At 46.5% G+C, this 21,915-nt stretch overlaps 10 protein-coding genes across 10 annotated transcripts; 4 read left to right on the top strand and 6 right to left on the bottom strand.

The window, feature by feature from the left end:
• Positions 1-820: 820 nt before the first annotated feature.
• On the bottom strand, positions 821-1,211 carry N7503_000555 (uncharacterized protein; the record flags this gene model as incomplete). Its single annotated transcript, XM_057060116.1, has 2 exons — positions 821-1,062; positions 1,124-1,211. 2 exons carry the CDS (start codon positions 1,209-1,211, stop codon positions 821-823), a joined length of 330 nt encoding a protein of 109 aa, XP_056927039.1.
• Positions 1,212-1,553: 342 nt separating this feature from the next.
• On the bottom strand, positions 1,554-3,051 carry N7503_000556 (uncharacterized protein; the record flags this gene model as incomplete). The annotated part of the gene is made up of 4 exons (XM_057060117.1): positions 1,554-1,564; positions 1,665-1,838; positions 1,898-2,917; positions 2,967-3,051. 4 exons carry the CDS (start codon positions 3,049-3,051, stop codon positions 1,554-1,556), a joined length of 1,290 nt encoding a protein of 429 aa, XP_056927040.1.
• Positions 3,052-4,135: 1,084 nt separating this feature from the next.
• Positions 4,136-5,746, bottom strand: N7503_000557 (arylsulfotransferase family protein; the record flags this gene model as incomplete). Its single annotated transcript, XM_057060118.1, has 2 exons — positions 4,136-4,858; positions 4,919-5,746. The coding sequence occupies 2 exons, from the start codon at positions 5,744-5,746 to the stop codon at positions 4,136-4,138; spliced, it is 1,551 nt and encodes a 516-aa protein (XP_056927041.1).
• Positions 5,747-6,809: 1,063 nt separating this feature from the next.
• Positions 6,810-8,320, top strand: N7503_000558 (quinidine resistance protein 2; the record flags this gene model as incomplete). The annotated part of the gene is made up of 2 exons (XM_057060119.1): positions 6,810-7,052; positions 7,109-8,320. The coding sequence occupies 2 exons, from the start codon at positions 6,810-6,812 to the stop codon at positions 8,318-8,320; spliced, it is 1,455 nt and encodes a 484-aa protein (XP_056927042.1).
• A 695-nt stretch (positions 8,321-9,015) lies between these two features.
• On the bottom strand, positions 9,016-10,274 carry N7503_000559 (uncharacterized protein; the record flags this gene model as incomplete). Its single annotated transcript, XM_057060120.1, has 2 exons — positions 9,016-9,976; positions 10,033-10,274. The coding sequence occupies 2 exons, from the start codon at positions 10,272-10,274 to the stop codon at positions 9,016-9,018; spliced, it is 1,203 nt and encodes a 400-aa protein (XP_056927043.1).
• Positions 10,275-10,934: 660 nt separating this feature from the next.
• N7503_000560 (SDR family NAD(P)-dependent oxidoreductase) lies at positions 10,935-11,989 on the top strand (the record flags this gene model as incomplete). The annotated part of the gene is made up of 4 exons (XM_057060121.1): positions 10,935-11,054; positions 11,119-11,406; positions 11,479-11,607; positions 11,657-11,989. The coding sequence occupies 4 exons, from the start codon at positions 10,935-10,937 to the stop codon at positions 11,987-11,989; spliced, it is 870 nt and encodes a 289-aa protein (XP_056927044.1).
• Positions 11,990-12,036: 47 nt separating this feature from the next.
• On the bottom strand, positions 12,037-14,139 carry N7503_000561 (uncharacterized protein; the record flags this gene model as incomplete). Its single annotated transcript, XM_057060122.1, has 1 exon — positions 12,037-14,139. The coding sequence occupies one exon, from the start codon at positions 14,137-14,139 to the stop codon at positions 12,037-12,039; it is 2,103 nt and encodes a 700-aa protein (XP_056927045.1).
• An 837-nt stretch (positions 14,140-14,976) lies between these two features.
• Positions 14,977-15,894, bottom strand: N7503_000562 (uncharacterized protein; the record flags this gene model as incomplete). Its single annotated transcript, XM_057060123.1, has 1 exon — positions 14,977-15,894. One exon carries the CDS (start codon positions 15,892-15,894, stop codon positions 14,977-14,979), a length of 918 nt encoding a protein of 305 aa, XP_056927046.1.
• A 348-nt stretch (positions 15,895-16,242) lies between these two features.
• Positions 16,243-17,895, top strand: N7503_000563 (uncharacterized protein; the record flags this gene model as incomplete). Its single annotated transcript, XM_057060124.1, has 3 exons — positions 16,243-16,587; positions 16,648-16,899; positions 16,993-17,895. 3 exons carry the CDS (start codon positions 16,243-16,245, stop codon positions 17,893-17,895), a joined length of 1,500 nt encoding a protein of 499 aa, XP_056927047.1.
• Positions 17,896-19,007: 1,112 nt separating this feature from the next.
• On the top strand, positions 19,008-19,919 carry N7503_000564 (alpha/beta fold hydrolase; the record flags this gene model as incomplete). Its single annotated transcript, XM_057060125.1, has 1 exon — positions 19,008-19,919. One exon carries the CDS (start codon positions 19,008-19,010, stop codon positions 19,917-19,919), a length of 912 nt encoding a protein of 303 aa, XP_056927048.1.
• Between the last annotated feature and the right edge of the window lie 1,996 nt (positions 19,920-21,915).

Consider the following 21,915-nt stretch of genomic DNA (forward strand, 5'->3'; position numbering starts at 1 on the left):
TTCAGTAATGGGCCTCGTATTATTCTGCAAGGGTTCTGCTGACCCACCCTCGTCAGATCCACTACATGTTACAGAGTACCCTCGAGTGGCCCGTGGAAGGAATCGCTGGACCTAAGAATTGGAGGCTTGATATAGATCACGGAAATGGCATGCGAGATAATTTGTGGATGTACGTCATGGCACAGTCACAGACTATTTTCCGCTTTTACAATAGCGGTTTTCACCGGAGACAAAAGAAGAAAAATGGGTGTACCTTGCATATTATGAATATATGGCCGCTGATCAAAAATCATTAGAGAGTTCAGTATGCCCTTTTCTTAATCTGCGCTCTCTTTCAATGTCTCACAAAAAGTTGTCTCTATGAAGTGGTAACATTTCCACGGTATTCAGCATGAATATTATCGTGCTTATCTGGAGTCCATAACCATACCACCGCCAGCCAAACCCAAAGGATAGCCAAGACAGAAAACTGCCAGATTGGGGTTGGTCACTGCCTCGCCAAGATTTCGTGTCTTCACAGGAGACCGTGCGCAGCCATGACAGCCACTTACCTCATCTGGAAGAACTAAAGAGGAAGAATGGACCATCCTTAAATCCAAGAAGCGAGGTAATTTGCAGATATTCCAGTTTCAGAAACTCTAATCAGCACCGACGAAGATTCACTGTGCTATACTACTCAGACATCACATAATATTTATGCATAATAGCTGCTGATCAGGTCTATATGACGAGTAGTCAAGAAGCAAATACAGACCCGCTTCACATATATTTGAATCATAGCTTCCCACTCATCCTTTCTGTACTGCCGAGGCCAAACACTTTATGTTCCAGGCGCCACCATCCCATTAGGATCAACAGCATTCTTGAGAAGCTCATTGAACTTCAAGAAAGCACCATCATTCCAGTTATACGTACCCATAATTTGGTCCATAACAGCGAGATGCGTAGGATGTTCTTCCCGGCCCTTAGCTGCACAATCACCAATCAGTGTTTTGATAAGCCAGTGTGCCTTCTTCTTTTCCACGGCGTCCTCTTTGTTGAACACGATGCAGACGGTGTGATCTGATGGCCGGGATCAGTAAAAAGGTTGACAGACAGTATGTAAGGGGAAGAGGGGACTTACGCATCTCTCGCATGCCAACTGTGAATGTCCCGATAAAGTCTAGACCTGCTTCGTGGCATCTCTTCTTCATTTCTGCGTATTGTTCCATTGCGTCTTTCTTTTGGACGGGAGCGATTGGCGAGAAGAACAGATGTGCCCGAGAATTGCTAGGGGAGCTTTCTAGAATATTTTGTCTTCGACATATTCAGTTACCTAGCTCAATGGGTAGCCTTCCAAAATTAAAGTGCAAGAAGTCTAGGAACTGTCATGCAAGCTTCCAAGGTTGTTGGGCTCTATAAATCACAAATACTCAAACTCATATTCAGGAAGCACTTTACAAACTACGGACATCTTGAGCGGCGTAAGGAACGGTATTGAGGAGAACGCCATGTGCGAACTTTACAAATCTTATGTACGGTAATTCTAGCAGATCCCTTCGCAGAGCGGTGCTTCAGAGCAGTCCTTGAATCAGAAAAGGCAGATTACAAACAGAGCGAGTATGAGATAGAATATACCTATGGGTGTTAACTATATGTCACACTGGAGAGGCTGAATGACTTACTGCACGTCCAATTCATATATGTATAGCCTACCAACTCTTTCAGGGAACCACTGACGACAGGGCCAATAGCCATTCCAAGAGAAGTAGCAACATCAGTCATGGAGAATACACGGGAAAGACCCCCCTCTGGCCCAAATATACCGGGTGACTTTTCCTGGTGCGCTTTGACGATCCCTGGGATATGTTCGTTAATGTAACAAAGTTAACACTCTGTAAGAGCGGACTGTACTTACCGGCTAGTTCAACGGTTCCGATATTAGAAACGAACGGCCGTAATGTACCTATAGCAATAATAGACAATATGTAAAGTATCTCGCCGCGATTATGAATGCTAGCCCAGGCGAATTGATCGTTCCCGCCAATACCCAGCATGCCCAGCGCCCCTGCCTGTAGGATCAACGATACTACGGCAGGCATTCTAACCCCGACACGGTCACGGACCCATCCCGCGAGGGGACTAATCACCAGACTCGGAAAGATGAGACAAGAAAACATCAGACCAACAGAACCTGACTTCCATCCAAAAGTCTCCTGCACGTACAGGGGAAGTGTCGCATGGAAGCTGGTGCCAACGGCTGCGCTTGTGGTTGTAACGAGCAAGACCGCGAGCACACGACTGTCACATAACAAAATGCGCCAGAAGCTATCTGTTGTGGATGGAGTTGGAGGGTTTCCCTCCGAAGAAAGAAGGCTAGTGGTCTCGGTTGTATCTTCAGGTTTCGAAGAAAGCTCCAATGTACGCTCGACCATCAACAGACGTGCCATAAGGTCTAGAGACAAAACCAGCAGTGGAACCGACCAGGTTATCCAGTATCCAGCAATATCCAACAGTAACCCGGAGACCACAGGCCCACTAATCATTCCAAAGTTGACAAAGGAGTTCATCGCCCCCATCACTCTGCCCATTTTATCTTGGTCGACGGCATCCGCGACGGTTGCAAGACCGACAATCCACACCGCAGACCCAGAGACACTTTGCAACGCACGACCTATGAAGAGTACAGTGACGGAATAGGCGCCAGCAACCATACCAGTCCCTAAAATGCAACCGATGAGAGATAGTAACAATGGAATTTTGCGATTAGAGGTCTTATCAGCGAAATGTCCGATAATAGGACCGGAGATGACCGCGGCAGCGCCATATAAGGCGAGAACAGCAGAAGTAAACTCTTGAATCTTAGAGAAATCGATATGCAGTCGAGTTCGGAGCATATGGCCTAGGATGGGGACAAGAAAACCGTAAAGGAATGTTTCTGAGCGCGATCAGTGGCTGTTGACAAATGGCAGTGGTGGCAAACGAACCACTAAACAAGGCGATCGCAACAGTCGTGACAATGAACCATGTTGAAGAGCGCCATTTGTAACCTATAGGCATTGTATCGCCCATTGTCTGGATTATTTGCAAGAGTGTGAAAAGACTGCGCCTACCTCAGATTGGCCAAGAGAGCGACTTTGAGATATGTAATAGACATCTTCTGAAGAAGTCTGAAGACGCAGGGGCCTTCGAAGATCATGCTTGTGGGTCGAGGTGGGTCGCACTTTCCTTGGAGATCTTTTTTCGATTTTATGACACATTACATACGGGGGTCTATTTCAAAAGTTTTGTCTTTCTTTGCTTTTTCTATAATTACTAGCGTTGTACTCCGTCTAGCGTTATACAAGCATATAACCCCTTCTTACCCCTTTTCCACACCACCACCACTACCAATATGCTTAAGCATAATCTTGCTATGCGCGCGGCGCTTGCTATGATGAGAGTATCTAGTATAACGATAACCGATATATCGGACCACAGTGATATATCAACCCGGTCGACCAAGTGGGTATAGGCCCGGCTTTAAAAATGTGGTTTTGACCCCTAAATTCACCCTTACTCTCACTAGAAAGACAAAACTTTGGAAACGGACCTCGTATTGTACACGTCTGAATCAATCTCAGATGTATCCACTTCAGCCAGCCACGAGCACGAAGATCTACATGAATCTGTATCGTTGGATAATGCTTGCACTTGGCGGAGTGGATGTTGCGGGGCTGGAATCTCTGAGAAACACTCAAACTTCATTGCATCCTGACATCAACGCTAAAATAGCAAGCTGCAGGAGACATTTCCAAATTCTTGAGATTTTTTTGGTTTTGTTACACAGGTGGTAATACAAATACAAAGCTAAGCTTTCCAATGGGGTGGAAGTCAGGGGCCCTCTAGTGAGCGGCATAGCTTGCCTGGCCAATAAGAAAAATCCCAAACTAGCATGCTGCTATGGAGCAATAACATTGCAACAAGGGCGGGGTCATATGCATGTTTCTCTGGTCTCTAGGCTACATCTTCCAACATTAAACAGTAGTGAGGATTTTGAAATAACGCCAAATTGATGCACTAGTGTGCATACAACACCAATCTCATTCAATGGTCGTCAGGCTAGTTACATTGCTTAATCGGAAATTTTTCCAGTCTAAGGTTGATCAAGATCTGATCATTTCTTTAGTTCCGTCTTTCCTGGACCCTTCTTTGCCTTCCCTTCTATTCTGACAACATCGATGAGATCAGACCTTGTCCCATGATTAGGGCCTCCAATTGCCATTACCCTTACAAACGCCGCAACCACTTCAAGCGCGACCTTGGTCTCAAACCCACTTTTCGGCACAGTTGTCACAAGATTTAGCTCATCCTTCTTGTTACCAGCGCTGATTTGCCATGCCTCCACTCCTGTCGCGCCATTCCAACTGATGTACAGGGAAGCCATACCACCAGCGGAGTGAGCGAAAACGTCTGGCGCTGTTTGTGGTGTCCCAGTCCAGTTCGACTTGATCGCAGTGTAGCTTCCATCATTATGACTGAGACCAAACCAAGCTCTCGTAACGCAAATGTTATCTTCATCATATTCCTCATACTTGGGAACTATACCTTGACCAACCAGGACATGGCCGCCCGGTAGAGCTTGGTAGTTTCCGCGAGCGCTAGCGGAAACTAGATCTTGGGAATCAACAAGTTTGCGTCTCACCGTCACTTTCTTAGTTTTGAGATTCACATCTAAAAGGAGGCCGTTGCTTGGGAAGAAATAGGTCTCGTTACAGCTCACGCCGTTGTTGTGGAGCGAGATCGAGATGACGTCGGCAGTACGGCTTTGGATGCGTGCATTGTGCTGGGCGATGAATTGTGTACCTTGCCCAAGTGCAAAGTCGCCTCCGGTAAGCCCCTGCATAGTCCCCTATCTTAGATAACCACCAGCTGGAAGAATGGGCGAGATGAGACTAACATTTAATTTCCACTGTACCGAGCCGTTCTTGTTTATCAAGTAAATGGTGTTTAAGCATTTAAACGAAACGAGATAGTCATCCCCATATCGTGCGACAGAATTGATGTGGGCATAGTCCCATGGTGTGCTTTGAGAACTTCCCTCCAAAGTGCCATCCAATTCTCGCACTGATTCTTTCGGATCGATGGTGCCCGGGTTCTCAACCGCACTCCACCGGAAAAGGACTTCATTTGTCGTGACATCGATCTCATAAAACAGGCTGTCTTGTATCCACCCATTCCTCGGACCATTGAAAGGTCGCAAGTCCATTCTTGTCACATTGTATGCTGTGATCAAGATCGTCCCATTTTCCGTGATAAGAATTTCATGTTTATCGATGTAAGATGGGAATTGAACAAGTAAAGGAGAGACCCAGGTCTCATTTCCAGCTAAAGTGACAGTGTGAATCTCATGGTAGGAAGCGTTCAAAACATGTATCGACCCCGCTCCTGATCCTGCGAGACTCTCGTTGCCTGCCCAGTAGGTCAAAACGGGTTGAGAATTGAGGATTTGCGGGAGGAAATTGGATACATTCCCGGTTGCTTGTCCTTGCCAGACTAATTCATCGCCGTCAAAGATAGTGGGGGTTTGGCTTAGTGTGGTGCTGTTCCCTGGAGCCAAAAAAAGAAGCCCTGGGCTTGTGGAGCCAGAGCCAGTGCGAGTGATATTGATGAATGGAACGCTCAGGCTGCAGGATTCATATGACTGAGCAGGCCATCGATCATCTGTGGCCCCGAGCGTCGAAGCGACAACGTTCGAGAGACTAAAAAGGAGACTGTGAAAAAGCATGAAAACGATTTTTGACGTGGTCAACGAGGGGGCACAAAGGGGAAATTGTTTTATTTGAGCCGGGCGTGAATGGTGGCAGATACCCAACTGCCCAATCGACGCCATGCTTCGCATGCATGCCTTGATTTGGCCTGAGAATGCCGTAAAAGAGACCCCTTTAAACACAGCGTTAAGATAGGTGACTATACCAGAAATAGTCGTATTGTACTAGTAATCCTAGTCTAGAGTTCCACTGCCACCAAATCGACAAAAATGCGCGATTTCAAGGCTTGGCGATAGCCGGACCCACACGCTCAGCCGTATTGTAATATGCAGCCACTTTAATACACAAGCAAGGGCTTGGACTGCTGTAAAATACAGTATGAAATCCTCAAGTACACAAATCAGACGCTAGTGACACAGTTCGTGGCCAAACAACGTATTTTCGTCAGTTGGGGGGAGGGGGAAGATTCGGGAAATGTTCTAGCCGGGGGTTTCTATGGCGATCAGGAGTTCGAGAGTCGTATACGCACGAAAGTGGGTCTTATAAATCGCAAGGTGCGCTGAAAATGAACAGTATGATCCACACTAGCCCATTATGACCAGCACTGGTGTCACCTGGGTCAATCCAAGGGCATCTCTCGGGATCTATCGAACCAACAAGTGGAACGCACTGCTTCACCACGCTAGTAGCCTGATACATATAGAATACAGCGTATATAGTACACCTAATCCATCCATCCACGATTGCAGGACCCAGGGTGAAATGTATGTTAATTTTGCAGCTCTGCCTTAGTGGAGCAGAATCAGTGGATTCTTTGCAAGCTATTTCGTTCCTCGACTTTCCTACCCCTGCAAGAAATCAACGCTAATCGGAAGAATCGTTCGTACTTACACCCAACCACCTTGGACGCAGTTGGGAATCAAAGGCTTTTCTGTCTACTAGCCCTGGGAAAGTAAATCGATATCATTCCAACTAGTGGAAAATGAAGCTGACATTACGGATTTATTTCAGGTTGGCGCCAATATCTAGGGAAAGAAACCATTTGCCATCATACAGACCAGAGAAATTGCAACGAGCATTATGACTGTCACGCAAGAACAGGCGGTGCAGGATATAGAAAATGAGTGGGATCGAGAATTATCCGGCCTATCTGCCCATCGCGTGCTCTCAACACGTGAAAAGCTTTTGACAGTGTTTGTTGCTTCCCTGGCGACATTTATTTCCCCAATATCAGCGAGCATTTTTTATCCCGGTGTTGACGCTTTGGCGAGGAACCTGCATGTGTCTAACACCATGATTAATTATACCAATACCTCATTCAAGGTGAGTTGTGGCGTTCCCTCTCATCGCGATGTCACTGCTTTAATGTCAATATGTAGGTGTTTCAAGGAATCGCTCCATTGGTGACTGGGAATCTGTCAGATCGAATTGGACGTCGCACAGTTCTAATCCCAAGTTTGATCTTCTACGTCGCAACCAATTTTGGACTGGCTCTCCAGACAGACTTTGCCATGTTGATAGTCCTTCGGTCCTTACAGAGCATCTGTTGCAGTACGATCTCAATTGTGGGGACTGCAACCACGGCGGATGTTGTGGCAAAGACCGAGCGAGGGAGATATCTAGCTTACACAATTCTGGGGGCTACAGTTGGTCCTGCGCTTGGCCCACTTATCGGAGGCACACTGTCCCATTTTCTGGGATGGCGCAGCGTTTTCTGGTTCCTTGTTCTCTTTGGTACAGTGGTTCTGTCAGTCACTGTGTTATTCCTTCCGGAGACGTTTCACCGCAATCCCCCTCTTCCTAGACAGACGGGGTGGGTATCTCCGACGCAATCACCCGGCAGTTCTAGCAATAAAGGTTCGGACCAGACGATTGAGAACTCTGGGAGATATATCAGCCCTTGGAGTACGATAAGACTTCTTCGAGAGAAGGAGACTGCGTGCATTGTTTTCTTCAGTGCTATCTTTTACGCTTGTTATCTCTCGATCACAACAACGTTACCCTATGAGCTTGGGGGGCACTACAGCTTGAATGCGATGCAAATTGGGATTTCCTATCTTCCATATGGACTTGGGAGCTTGACATCCCGCTGGACAGCTGGCTCACTAGGTGATCTGAACCTTGCCCGTCTTGTTGCCCGCTCACAAAATACGCGCAACGAAGTAGAATATCTCAATGGTGAGCCTCCATTTGAGAAAGCTCGATTGCAGGTCACCCTCCCATTGGCATACTCTACTGCAATCTTTGTTGCCGCCTATAGCTGGGTCATTAATTACGAAGTTCATGTCTCCATACCGCTGGTTATGCTCTTCTTTATTGGGCATGGCATGGCTGGTGTAAGCAGTACCCTGACCACCTTGGTTATCGACTGCCATACCGAAAGGCCAGCCACGGCGATGGCGGCAGCAAATTTAGTGCGATGTCTTTTGGGAGCTGGGGCCAATGCTGCTGCTATTCCTTTAATCAATCTAATCTCCATTGGGTGGATGGGCACTCTGTTTGCTTTCACTTGTATAGCATCTACTCCGTTGATATGGGTGGTATATGCTTGGGGGCATAAATGGCGAACAGAAGGACATATTGCTATTTAATCTATGGGAGGAGTTGTCAATATTTTTCTTGAACGACACGGCAAAGGCTTTGGCAGAATGACTCCGCGGGATAAATAAATTGATACAGTGCAACCTGGCAACCACCAGAAAAGAAAGCAACTGAGGAAATGAACTAGGTGATATACCACAATGAAATGTTCATTTGGCGTTTGCGCCCAGGTATATACATCAACTTCGAACTGCACACCAAAGACGATGTTAATTCACCTATTTTAAGGATGGCGAATGAATAACTAAAACCCCGATAGCCTTTGCATATAATATTACATAGTGTCAAAGGAGGCGCTCCTGCCACAGCTCGAGGCTAGTCCAGTACGGTCGGACGCGGTCAGCTAGGAGAAGACAATCAAACACAACCACGCAACAAGAGATCGGAGGACCAAAGAATGTGTATTCGGAGGGACTACACCAGGGAGGTGTATGTCGATGAGTGTCCTACTGGCAGATGTCATAGGCTAGGTACATGTGCCCACACTAGGCGGTGATATCTACTCAATCTACTATCTCTGTGTGGGCGCACCCCACTACAATAGGTACCGAAGACAATGGATTATGAGACTTACGATCTGGAGCCCTGGCGAGTGGTATCTTACCACCAGGTCCCTAATTCAGTATGTGCCCAATCCAACCATAAATAAATTGCAAACGTGAAAACATATTTGCCACCGAGGTTTCTAAATATCCACAAAGCGCATCACTTTATTACCAGTCTTGCTGCGCTCAAAGCCCTGCAATCCTGAAACAAAGACGACATGGAAATAGGCTTCTGTGTCATGAACGACGTGGAAGAAACGCTTCAACTTCTGAACAAGGTCCCCATCAGATAACGTCCGACCGCCAGATTGTCCCCTCAGCACACGCAATTCCAGGTTATGAGTAGAAGTGGACATTTGAGTGCGAATGACCTGCCACTGCAGTACAGATATCTCATCAGATTGCATCAATCGAAGGATAGCCTTGAAGTCGAAATATTCGCCTTGCCAGTTGAAGCTGAAACGCTGATCACGCCCGTGCAACCGAAGGACCCTAAAGTGCTGTGATACCCCAGGATCAATGACATTGTTCTCCGGCAGAGGATGTAACGAACCGATATCCCCTGATAGATATCGGATGAGAGGATTACGCAGACGCTGGAGAGAGGTGGCTGCGATAACGCCTATTTCACCATCTGCAAGGGGTTTTATATCCTCTGGAGAATGGATGCTGCGTTCAGCTGCGCATTGAGGCAACACTTCGATGATAACATTCCGAGTATCGAAAATAAAATCGGCCGACTCGTCGTCTTCATGGTTCGTCACGGCATGGTTCATCACAGCCCACGGACCAGACTCGGCACTTGCGAATACGGAGCAAATCGGCACATCGCCAAACACCGATTTGATATACGCTCGCTGGGATCGCACCAATGGCTCAGAGGTATATATGACCTTTTTGATTTTGATTGCTTCTCGCTGTGTCTCTGGCAAGGAGGAGACATACATGGTAAATTGGAGAATCTGGCTAGAATCACCGCAGATAACGTTGATGCGAAAGGTAGAAACCAAACGGATAACTTCAGCATGAGGCATGTGATGGCCGGCACAGAATACTGTTCCACCGGCATTCTCCATGACCTCCGACATTAGGTCAAGAGATCTGACGATCATCAGTATGTTGATTATAAGGTGCACAACGATATGAGAGATAGATACCGGTACAAGTTCCCAGAGGCATGCATCGTCAAAACACAATCACCAGGCACGATAATGCCGCATTGCCGGAGTAATTTCCCCATTGAGATTCTTTGGATGCGGTTTTCCCTTGCATCGGTTAGAAACAACATTGGGAGACCACCTGACCCACCGCCAGTGGTGCTGATATAGGAGGCATGTCGAAAAAGATTGTCTGGTGCGTCATCTGCTATCAACCGTTGGATTATTTGATACCTCGTCATTATTAGCAAAGATCTGATACAATTTTAAGTAGCAGCGTACAGATTGTCTTTCTGAGTGAGAGGCAAATTGGTCAGATCTGGACATTGTTTGTCTTGTTTATCACCGATAATTGCATCTATTTGAGCTTGTGTTGGTGGAAATCGACTGCTGGAGTTATAAAACGGATGAATAGTCGACACTGCCAGGATTTCCTTGAGTGTATACTTTGGTGCCGTGCAGAAATCCATGACGATAGCCAGAAAAGAAAGACCCTGGGTGGGAAATACATCTACGGAAAGGAAGCTAAGAAAGGCCTTTTTAATACCGAAGACAAAAGCGATTGAACTAGTCGGATTCGATTTGGCAAAGATATTCATTTACCTCACCGTATCTGTATGGTATTCCCATTATAATGGGTATACTGTATTGAAAACAGGGGTTTGAAAGTGGAGCACTAAAATGTGGCTTAAATCCGTGGGGCCTTCCCTAGCCATGTAAATTAATTAATTAATTAGTCCTGACAGTATTACAAAACCATGAATGGGTCCACTCTCTCCACTCCTTCAGCGCAACCCCGATTCCCAACTTCAATTTAATAGTGAATTCTTCACCGCGAAATTTGACGATCGATTGTCTCCATTTTACCATTAGCTATTCCACAAACTGCCGCAAACCTCAACATGTTTTTACCTCAGAAACATACCACTGTATACCCAGCCGTTGATCCAGCAGGACCACTCAAAGATGCCAGCAGCGGCAAGGTGGTGATTATAGCCGGCGCCGGTAGGGGGATTGGCAAGGTTTGTGCCATTGCTAATCCTAATGATGCACCTCTATGTCACCAGACTAATTAAAATTGCACAGGCTATGGCACACACCTTCGCAGCCACCGGTGCCCGAGGCCTAGTTCTCATATCACGAACCAAAGGCCAATTGGAGCAAACAGGGTCAGAGATTCAGTCTGCACATCCAGCTTGTGAGATCAAGACATTTGCTCTAGATATTAGCCAGCCAGATGCCGTTCAGGAGATGTTCAAGCAGAGTGTAGCCGCTTTTGGCGAAGTTCATGTTCTTATGGCGAATGCGGGAATTATGGAACCATTCAGTGGTACACTTGATGAAGCTGATCCGTCTGCGTGGTGGGGCGTCTGTGTATGTTCTGTCTACTATCTTTGGAACTTGAGTATACATATATGATTTTGTGCTCCTGCTTACAGTCTCTAGGAGGTCAATCTGAGAGGAACATTCAATCTCTGTCAGTCTTTTATTCAGCATCGCAAGAGCCTCGAGAATGATTCCGCTCCCGGTGTAATTATTGCTACATCCGATCAGGCTTGTACCCAGTTGTTCCCGGTAAGAACTGAATCAAAAAAGGGAGTATCCGTGTGCTGATACTATATAGGGTTACTCGGCGCACTGCATCACCAAAACTGCCATAAATCGCATTATTGAATACGCTGAAGCTGAAAACAAGGAAGTTATCAAAGCATTTAGCATCAACCCCGGCGGCATCCCCACCGAGTTGGGCCTTGCCTGTCCGGAAAGGTTCCACCCGTATTTAACTGCCGATGTGACATTGCCGGCTGCGGTCTCCGTTTGGCTAGCTACATCGGACAGGGCTTACTTTCTGTCTGGGCGGTATGTGGATTGTCAGTGGGATGTGGATGAATTGTGTGCGTTAGAAGGGAGGATTGTGGAGGATGATTTACTCTCCCTGCGAATTAAAGAAACGTGACATTATACCTGTAAATTCCTCCATGTGGAATGGGGTTTAATATTCATTTAATGACATAGAGGTTGTTTAACGTGTACGGATCCCTCGCCGGTATAGTTTCGAGGCATATCTAACGCAGGATTGTGTGTGAAAAAGTCGACTGGTTTCAGCATCACTGACATTGACTCTGTCGGCATGACGGGAAACTCTTCCACGCGCGGTGAGTGCGTCATTCCGAAGGTAATCCACACAATCACATCCTCATTTCGCACAGAACCACTGCTTGCAACATACTTCGATATTCCGTCGATTTCCTCTGATGAGTTGGTGGTCCATTTCCCGCCAGCCCACAGATCCCCCTCTTGATGCCGCGTCACCCAAACATGATGCTGCGCGAATTTGGCGCGTTTCGCGTTAACCGAGGACGGATGAGCGAGAAGCATTTGGGACGGTGGAGGCATAAATTTGTATCCCACCGGGTTCTTGGAGTATGGATTCACGCTATTTTCGTTGATTATTTTGAAGACGCGGTTTTGCAGGGGGTTTGCATCGCGAAAGCCGGGCTGTTCGATGATGTCCTTTCGCACTTCCCATGCATTCCCGTGGATGTTCAGAGAATCATCCATTTCCAATGGATGACATTCTTCAGTTTGGACGGAGTTTTTATATCCGTCGATTGCCGTGTCTAATCGAAGACAGAAAAGATGCTGATGATTCTGAGCGAAGATGCCGGGAGCAACGACATTTCCCCATGGCGACACCTTGCCAGACTCAATAAGATGAGTAGACAAGATTCCGGTGGCTTTGACATCGTAAGAAAGATTGGCCGCTTCATCAAACTTCCAAGCCATGATATAATCGTAATTTCCAACGGTGATCATGGTTTGCAGGATCAAGACCCTTGATCGAGCAGAGACGCTGGCATGAGTGGCATCATTCGTATGCTTCCAGGAAATCCCATTGTCTTCCTCATGTAAGCATACCACATTTGGCAGTTCAATCGGCTGTCCACTCGATCCATTGCACAGTCCATGGAAATAATAGATCGACCCCAGGCAGTCACAGCCCAATCGGAGAGTATTGGCAAGTGCACCAGCACCAGCATCTCCCACGTCGAACGCCTGCTTGGTATGATACGGCGAGCGAGGATCACCATAAGGAACAGTCATCTCACTCAAACTGAGTCGGTAGAACAGACTCCGATTGTCATATCGGACATCATGAACCACCATTCCTTCGCGAAAATTGAAACTCACTCGGAAGCTCCATTTCTGCCACTCCACCAATGATGCGTCTTTGACGGTAAAGCTCACACCTTCTGGTTGGGTAACGACGATGGGTTTAACGTCTTTTCGGCGCTGAGGTTGAAGGTCGTCGACAAAGTTGCTTGGCCGGCAGTCCTTGAGGGCGGTTTTCTCCCACCATTTCCCTGATACTTCGTGTTTTTCCTTCTTGCCTTCTCCTCTTTCTTCCTGCTTAAATGCTGAGCCTAGCCACTCTTTTGGCTCTATCCCAGCTGTTGGTAGCGGATTGATCGAAATCACCTCGCGAGTCAAGATATCCACCACGGGAGAAATAGGAAGCGGGAATGCATATCGATTATTCTCCGGATGAGATCCTTTTGGTCCCTTGACGTAGGCAATGGCTCTCAAATGACGAGGTGGTATCTTCGCGGTGTCTTTGTCTGCGCCATGTGGCCATGCATCATACAGAAGCTCTATGTCGTCATTTAAACCGAGCTCCTTAAGAGCATCGGCCCACAGCTTCGATTGGCGAACAACTTCAATGCCGCCTCTATTTTCCAGTGCATCCATGAACCCTTGGTGGATGTTAGGTACTGAAAAATGGGCAAGTTCACTCTTATCGTCTAGAGAGACAATTTCCTCGTAGATTTTTGTCGTGTTTTTGATGTAGTAAAGAAGTTCCACACGACGAGGCAATTTAGGCCGACTGGCTGGTGGTTCCCCGGCATGTTCCAATTCCAGATATGGAATCATGTCGCTCTTTGGAGGCTCTATGAGACTAATTGACTTGAACGCAATTTGGTCCTTGTTCACATTGTGGCGGACTGTTGCTAATGGGAGCGTGATTTCTACTGCTGATTCGATTTCCGGGGCAGTGATGCTGGCGAAGGGGTGTGAAACCACGCGGACTGAAACCGGTTCTTTCATCCTGAATTGATGATCCTGTGGCCGTGTACGGAGTGTTGAATCAATGGTGAGGGATTAGATCAACTGACAACTTGAAGAGATGTCTTCGTGCGGGTCAGCCCGTGAGTCGTGGGGAGAAAAAAAGAAAACAAAAATATACGAGAAAGGAAAATTACAATGTCCATCCACTCTGCTAAATCTTGGAGTACAGTACTGTACAGAGAGACCAGTCTCATCTGACCCAAGTCTTGGAACAGGGCGGAGTATTATCTAAGATCCACACGACACCTAATAGGATAAGATCGGCTTTCTTCCATGTACTTTCCCGCAAAAATGACAGATCGGATCCCCGATAACTCGGAGACCAACTCCTATTTTGCGGTCACGCGATCGAATGAAAGTTACGTCACGGCGTATCCGGTTACTTTGGAAACGATCTGGACACCAGAAGCACATTTTGTCGCATATTATAACTTCTATCTGCATAGTAGCAGAGCAGAATACCTTATTTACACAGGGATAATCCTGAAGATCCCAGAAATATCATGTACGTATCGTAGCGTATCAATTAGGTATTTCTGAGCATCTGCAGGTTCTTATAAGTGTGACTAGTGGAACAAGTGGCAACGAGATATACAGTTGCATTTTGGATGCATTTGGATATTCAACAGCTCATTGTACAGGTTAATTATTAGTGCGATGCCGGCAGAACACCAAGTCTGCCTTCCAATATGGAAATGGTTTATCCAACTCCCATTTTGGCTTTTAAAGGAACATCGCAAAGCTAGAGCTGTACTCCACTCCTACAGGCGAAACATCAGGAAGCAAATTTGTATTCATTCTTTATGAGGCACTTGGTCAGGGTGCAAATGAAGAAGCGCCGAATGCTCTTGCATCCCACCGAACTCGTCGTAAATGTCGATTCGGATCCTTGACGTGATTTCGCGCATGTAGCCAGCGACGGTTATCCATGAGAATGATCGATCCTCGAGATAAATCTTGGGCCGTCAGGTGTAAAGTATTTGCATTGGCAGCTGGCCCAAGGAGAACAGATTTTAGCTCCTCCAAGGCTTCCGCGGCCTGTTTATCCAGCGGGGTGATGATATCTTCACGAAAACGAAGTTGAGATGTCTTTCCATCTGCACTTGTCGCAAGTAAGCCCCCAACGATATATTGATCCTCTGGGCTTTTCTTGAACTCGGGTGGGACGGCAATTCGATAATTCGGGGCGAAGAGCCACTTTTTAGCGAATGGCGAGAGCAGAGCGAGCAACTGCTCAACTTTCAAAACAGACAAAGTACCACCGCCACATGTATCCGGTTGAAGAACATGCAAGGCAAAAAACCGCGGCGGACATTTCTCGTAGCTGCAGTCCGTATGCCAGGGGAATTCGTTCATTGTTTCGGATCGAGCCTGGCAATGTTGAAGACTTGCCGGTGTTGGACGAATGTCCCACATCCATCCTCGGTCAGCACTGTGAGTGATCGGTAGGCCGTGACCATTGGTTTTGTGAAGGCCTCTCACGAGGGATTGGATGTAGTTGCTATCGTGGTCATCGAAGTCAAGTTTGATGTGGATAATGGCGTCGCGTTGGAGATGTTGATCGATAGTAGAGAGGTGAGTTTGATGAGAGGCAATGTCTGGGTGCGGGACCGTAACGTAGGGAATAGATGATACTGAACCTGTTGTCAATGATGAAACAGAATGCTGACGCGAAATAACCTTCACGGTGTTGAACTGACTGGCAAAAGGGCGAGGACGTATTAATCGCTGCATCTTGAAAGATGATACAGAAATTGATCAGATAGCAATCTGTTCGGTTCGGTAAGATGTTCTCATGGGACAAACATTCGATTTTGAGGAATCTGGATCTATCAATCGATCGGCGCCATCGTTCCAGCTAGCCACCGATCTTTACATACGCCCCTTAGTATTTACAATACAGACATACAGGTATGGGGAATCGATTGTATCATACGTAATTTACACATATTGAAACCCTAGCCCCTATATGGGTAGGTGATTCTCTTAGCCGAAGTTAAAAGCCACTCTTTACGATGTACGATATTTCTGGCCATCCGTCTCCTCCAACTCATCTCTATATTCATACAAACTGGTCTCAAAATGCAGATTCCCCGAATCGGGATGCAGCAAATATGCCTTGATGCAAGTAATCATGCGGCGTTAATAACACCCACGGAAGTGGGTCACTCTGAAAGAGTGCGAGATCGCGAGGCATACACAACCAGCATTTTACAGTCCAATCCGGCTTCGGTATGGCCGGAAGGCTCTATCACTTCGCACTCTCATCCGATGCTGGTGAATGTCGAGGATCATATTGATCAAATCAAAGATCTCCAAGAAGCACTCACATTAGCAATTGTGAATATTGTTGGTCGGTGGTGGGATCCTGAGACGGATTTCCCGAGTCGGATGCCGCTTGAGCCTTATGAAGAGGATCTTTTGAAAGTAAATTATATCTCGAATGTTTTTTTTTCATCGATCCCCATTTGTTGATTGATTCTGCAGTGGATGGAAAACTTGCCAACGGGAACAGTTCCCCCGTTCGATCAGTGCCTAGGATCCTGGCGGCCTGATTTTCTGATTGAAGAAGTACCCAATTCGACCGAGTCTAAACAGACTCGCGAGAAATTTCGCATTTGCGAGATCAACGCTCGTTTTTGCTGGAACGGCTTCTTCCATAGCGCCTATGGCCAACAGGCTTTAGTTGATATGGGTGCGAAAGAGAAGGGGTTCCGGGGAGCTGCGAACTGCGAAGAAGTGAGTCTGACATCAGTTGTTGTTTCAGCGCGGTTGAAAGATATGAAGAAGAAAGAAGGAGAATAAACGCTTACGAAAATCAAACTACGGTAGATTATCGATGGATTATTCACTCTATTCGACACATCCAAGACTCTTCATCTTCTCAAAGGGCAAGAATCAGGAATTGATATCGGAATGTTGGCCTGGGCCGTCGAAAGGCGGACAGGGATACCTCCTCGATTCATCAAACCTGAGGACCTGCGTTTAGTCCCGTGCAAGGTGTCGCTTTTTGGTCAAAAGTTGTGTTGTGTAATCCCGGATGAAGCGCATGTTTCGTCGACATCGACTGTCTTCCGATCAAATGGTGAGCGACTCGAAGAGATTCACCAAGTCAATCTTGAGCTTCGCCAAAGAGAATTGCGGGCAATGCCGACTGATATACTCCGCCATTTGTCACTACGCTGTTTTAACGATATGCGCACCATCCTTCTCGTCCACGACAAACGGATGTTGGGCCTCATTCTTCAGGAACTTGATTCGCTCGTTTCTCGGCACAAGGTCCTGACCCCGGCTCAGGCTACAATTCTCCGAGAAGGTATCTCGACGACTTTGGTTCCCGGCTCTTTGGAAATGAAACAGTTCATTGACATTTCTCGCATCAATCCCAATCTCAAGAACCAGTTTCTTTTGAAACCCATAAGGGGCGGGAAAGGTGCAGGTATTCTCTTCGGCGATGAACTGTCCCCAGAAGATTGGCAAAGCAAAATAGAGGGTTGTGTATGTGCAATGATCTCCCCGGATCGCACCTCATATATTGTTCAACGGACTGTTCCTCAAGCAGTCTACGATGTGGTTTCAAGGGATGGTGACGAGAGCAAACAGGTGCGTTTGGTTGGTACATATCTTGTCATCAACGGTCAATACTTTGGTCTGGGAATATGGCGTGCCAGTCAAGCTCGCATCTGTGCCATTTCTCAGGGAGCATCGTGGATGTGTTCCATCCTTAGTATCTGATAATGGCGAAAGCTTGATTGATTGGGAAACCAAGTGGCCAAAGGTACTGGGAGATGAAAATTCCATGAGGCGCTTACATGAAGGAGGATTGATTGGCCAGACCCATGAATTTGCCTCGAGTAGTGTCCCTTGACGATGGGTTCAAGGAACAGGCAATAAAAACGGCAATTGCAAATGGACAAAGACAATTGCACTGGAGTAGAAGTTCCTGTTTAGATACCCTCTCCGAGGGCTTTCCGATAGTTTACAATGAAGGTCATTCGCAGTATTTTCAAATTTAGAGGTGACATTCAGCTGCAAGCCAACTGATATCCTATCCCAGGCACTCGCCATTTATATCTCTTTCTGTCAGAGATTAACTAACGTAATCTGTAAGCGATGCAGGTGTGCTGCAAGACGCAGAAGAACTAGGAAATTGGTGAGAATCCGTGGGAAACTGAGAAAAATACGGATTTCTAGGCATCTGCACATAATCAGATTACAGAAACAGACAAAATTGAGATTTATTAAGCCCCCGAGGTTGTACAGTATGCCCGGGTGGAGATTTAGATACTTTAAATACACAATACCATTTGCGATACCTGTACACACCGCTTGTTAGGATCGAGAATCGAAATTGATTTCATGATCGGCTGGACCCGGTATGGCGTCCACTAGAGCTGAAGAAGCGTCGATTTGAAAATTTTCAGGAACTGTCCCCACCTCCCCCCACCCAACCGAACTTACCAGTAGGTTTCTTCTCTTTTTCCCCCTATCCCCTGCCTTACGGGCTTACGAAGATCATTAGAGACATTTGGTTCTTCTTCGTTGTCCGGGCAAATACCTTTGCCCTTTGGCTTTTTGAAGGAGTATGGATGGAAAAAACTAGGCCGCGTGGATCTCTACCGTGACGGTAATAGTCTTAGAAGGGTAACAGTGACACATGTAGCTCTCTAAGTAGATTAAGTCGCTGAAGCCGGACACCGTGCTTGCAAAGTTCCCAGATTAGTTAGTTATCGGTGTTTGGTTAGTCAGCAATTGCATAACATGGTCAGAGGCAAGGTTGATTAATCGCATACACAATTCAGACTCCACGACGTCAGACTCGATCAGATAATAGACTTCCTGCAACAATGGGTCTCTTTCATGGATTCAACGCATTTTCGGTCCAAACTCAAGCAGACCCAGCTATAAATATCCATGGTCTGCAGAGTGGTGATGCCTCGTCTTCCCTTCCACCACTTATTTTGCTACATGGATTCCCTCAGACGCTATACGCCTGGCACCGCATTGCACCCCAGCTTACCGACAAGTACACAGTCATATTGATCGATCTTCGCGGTTATGGACAATCTTGCAAGCCCACAGGCGTGTCGGCCTACGCAAAAAGCGCTATGGCTCGTGATTGCATTACAGTAATGGACAGCCTAGGCTTCGCCGATTCTTTCTACGTCTGTGCTCACGATCGGGGTGCCCGAGTAGCGCACAAACTCTGTGTTGACTTCCCCAGTCGCGTGAAAAAAACAATTCTTATCGACATTTGTCCAACACTGGCGATGTTTACCAAAACAGACTTTCATTTCGCCAAAGCTTATTTCCACTGGTTCTTATTGATTCAGGATGCGCCGCTTCCCGAGACATTCTTGTCAGGACGTCCTAGAGAAGTGATGGCATTGATGATGGGCGAACGACCTGGCGAGGGATTGAAAATTTTCGACCCAGAATGTTTCGACACCTATGTTAAAAATCTGGAAGATCCTGCTACTGTTCAAGCCATGTGCAATGACTACCGAGCGAGTGCCTCATTGGACCTAGACGAGGCTCGGGAAGATATGAAAAATCATAGGTTGGTGCAATGTCCATTGTTGGTTATATGGAGTAAGCATGGTGTTATTGAGAAGTCCTTCAAGGCAATTGAAGAATGGCAAGCAGTGGTGGCACAAGGGGTTGCCGTACAGGGCTACAGTCTTGATTCAGGTCATTCCATACCCGAGGAAGCACCTGAATTGGTTTTGTCTGCCATTGGCGAGTTTTTGTCTGGGTGATGTGATATATCTGGGTATACCGTTGAGTCGACGCACTCAACTTAATCATATCCAATCGCGCTGGAAGCTGTTTCTGAACAGACGGTCATTTACAACATTGCCTTCTATTGAGTCTCCTATGATTCTTTTGGGATTTCAAGATGTGGCTGACGATCATTTTTGGACGAGAAAAAGCAGCTCTCTCTTGTCCTTATTTTCCCTGGAGCCAATAAGCTGCTATCTTGACCTCTCATCTTCCTGCTCTTTGGGTACACCTTCTGAGACGGGCAACGGCTCCTTCGAGAGCTAGCTGGCGGATCCCAAGGTTGCGGGGTAGCACAGCGGATACTCTAGTAGCTGGTTCAACTGCTTCCGCGGTTGGACAACTTATTTCATTCCTTTAACTAATAGCCATTTTACTTATTATAAAGGCCTGTAAAGGCGTATTTTGTGACACGGGCTGAAAATTCAGGTGAAGAATATTTATGTGGGTAAACAAGTGCCTGGGTGCAATGAGTCAAACCCCAGCAACCAGTACTAAAAAACCTACGGATGGTGGAGACTACATAGCTCATGGTATCTTGGTCACATTTCCTTTACTTTTGAAGGTTATGGATCGCTGTGAGCCGTGTGTTCACTTTGGCATGGAGATAATCGTAATCAGATTCACGCTATTCACTGTTGCGATGATTATCTCCGGGGGCGCGTTCGCCCTCGAAAAAACGAAATACAGACCCAAGTCCGTATGAGGCCAACTGGCAACGGTACAGTTGCGAACCGGTATTTTTGAGGATTGAGCATCGAGCAGTACGTATAATTCACCTAGCGATACTCACTATGACACATTTATTATTTAACAAGCAAGACTTCCAAGAATATTCCTCGTAGATGAAGATGCTTTAATGTCGACGTAACAGAAGTAGTAGGATAGGATCTCGTGACTCTGACGCACCGTATATAGCTAAGCCACCACACTGATTATAACGCTGAGGTTTTAGGTCAGGTAAAATTGACGCAACAGTACTGGAGTCGGATTGGAAGTATAGTGAATACGCGTTGCGTTGTAAATATCCTCCGCTCCAAACAGAGACTGATTCCTTCAGAATCAGTCAGAGATCCCCTACAATCTTCCAAGCTGTGTGGGTTCGACAGGGGTCCAAGAGTGGATACCCCGTGACTTGGCGGGGCAACGTGATTGACTCGATGTTCCACCATTGTCGTTCCTATTATCCTTCACATTAGATATAAGCACTATCCTACCCATACCAATAGTTCCTAAACACCAGAGTACCGCAGTTTATGAATTATCGTTCCAGTTATAAGATACTAATTCTTTGTAAAGCCACTTAGCTACAGGCTTCCACAGAACCTAGCCCAACCCGGACCCAACCCGGGCTGGGTTGGGTTTTGGGTCGAGACCTTCGATCTAATGTTGGGTCCGGGTTATGATTTTCGACCCAGGCTGGGTGTAAGGAGTAAAAGGGCCAGGTAAGAAGATAGTGAAGGAGATCTGAGAGGAATATAAAATAATACTAATATGGTATGGATTTGAAGTCCAAGGCAATATAGATCATATTGGTTTCAAAACTAATTCTTAAGGAAGGAAAGAATCAAAAGAGAAAGAATCTTCTTCTCCCTTAATATAGAGGAAGTGAGAGCTAAGTGAGCGATTCATAATGATCTCACTCTGAATATCTCTTCGTCATGGACTAGCTCTAGACAAGCCTAGAGCTTACTCTTGGTCTAGATGCTGAATCAGAAATGATTCAGTACCGTTTCGGGATATCTGAGGTATCCCATGATTTCTGCCTTAGAATATTGGTAACCATCTTTTCTTTCATAACATAGAAATAGATAGAAATTAGGCTAAAATTAGGTAGAATCAGGTATTAGTCTTTGAAACGCGGGCCTATTAGGGGCCTATTTGCCGAAGCCTATATATAACCAGGGAGGTTATATAATAACCTAGCTAATGTATTACCTATCCTAAACTCCCAGGGCGGCACCCCAGACCCCA

The sequence above is a fragment of the Penicillium pulvis genome (genome assembly GCF_028828015.1).
Source record: "Penicillium pulvis strain IBT 33274 chromosome Unknown contig_10_segment0_segment0, whole genome shotgun sequence".
NCBI classification, from domain to species: Eukaryota; Fungi; Ascomycota; class Eurotiomycetes; order Eurotiales; family Aspergillaceae; genus Penicillium; species Penicillium pulvis.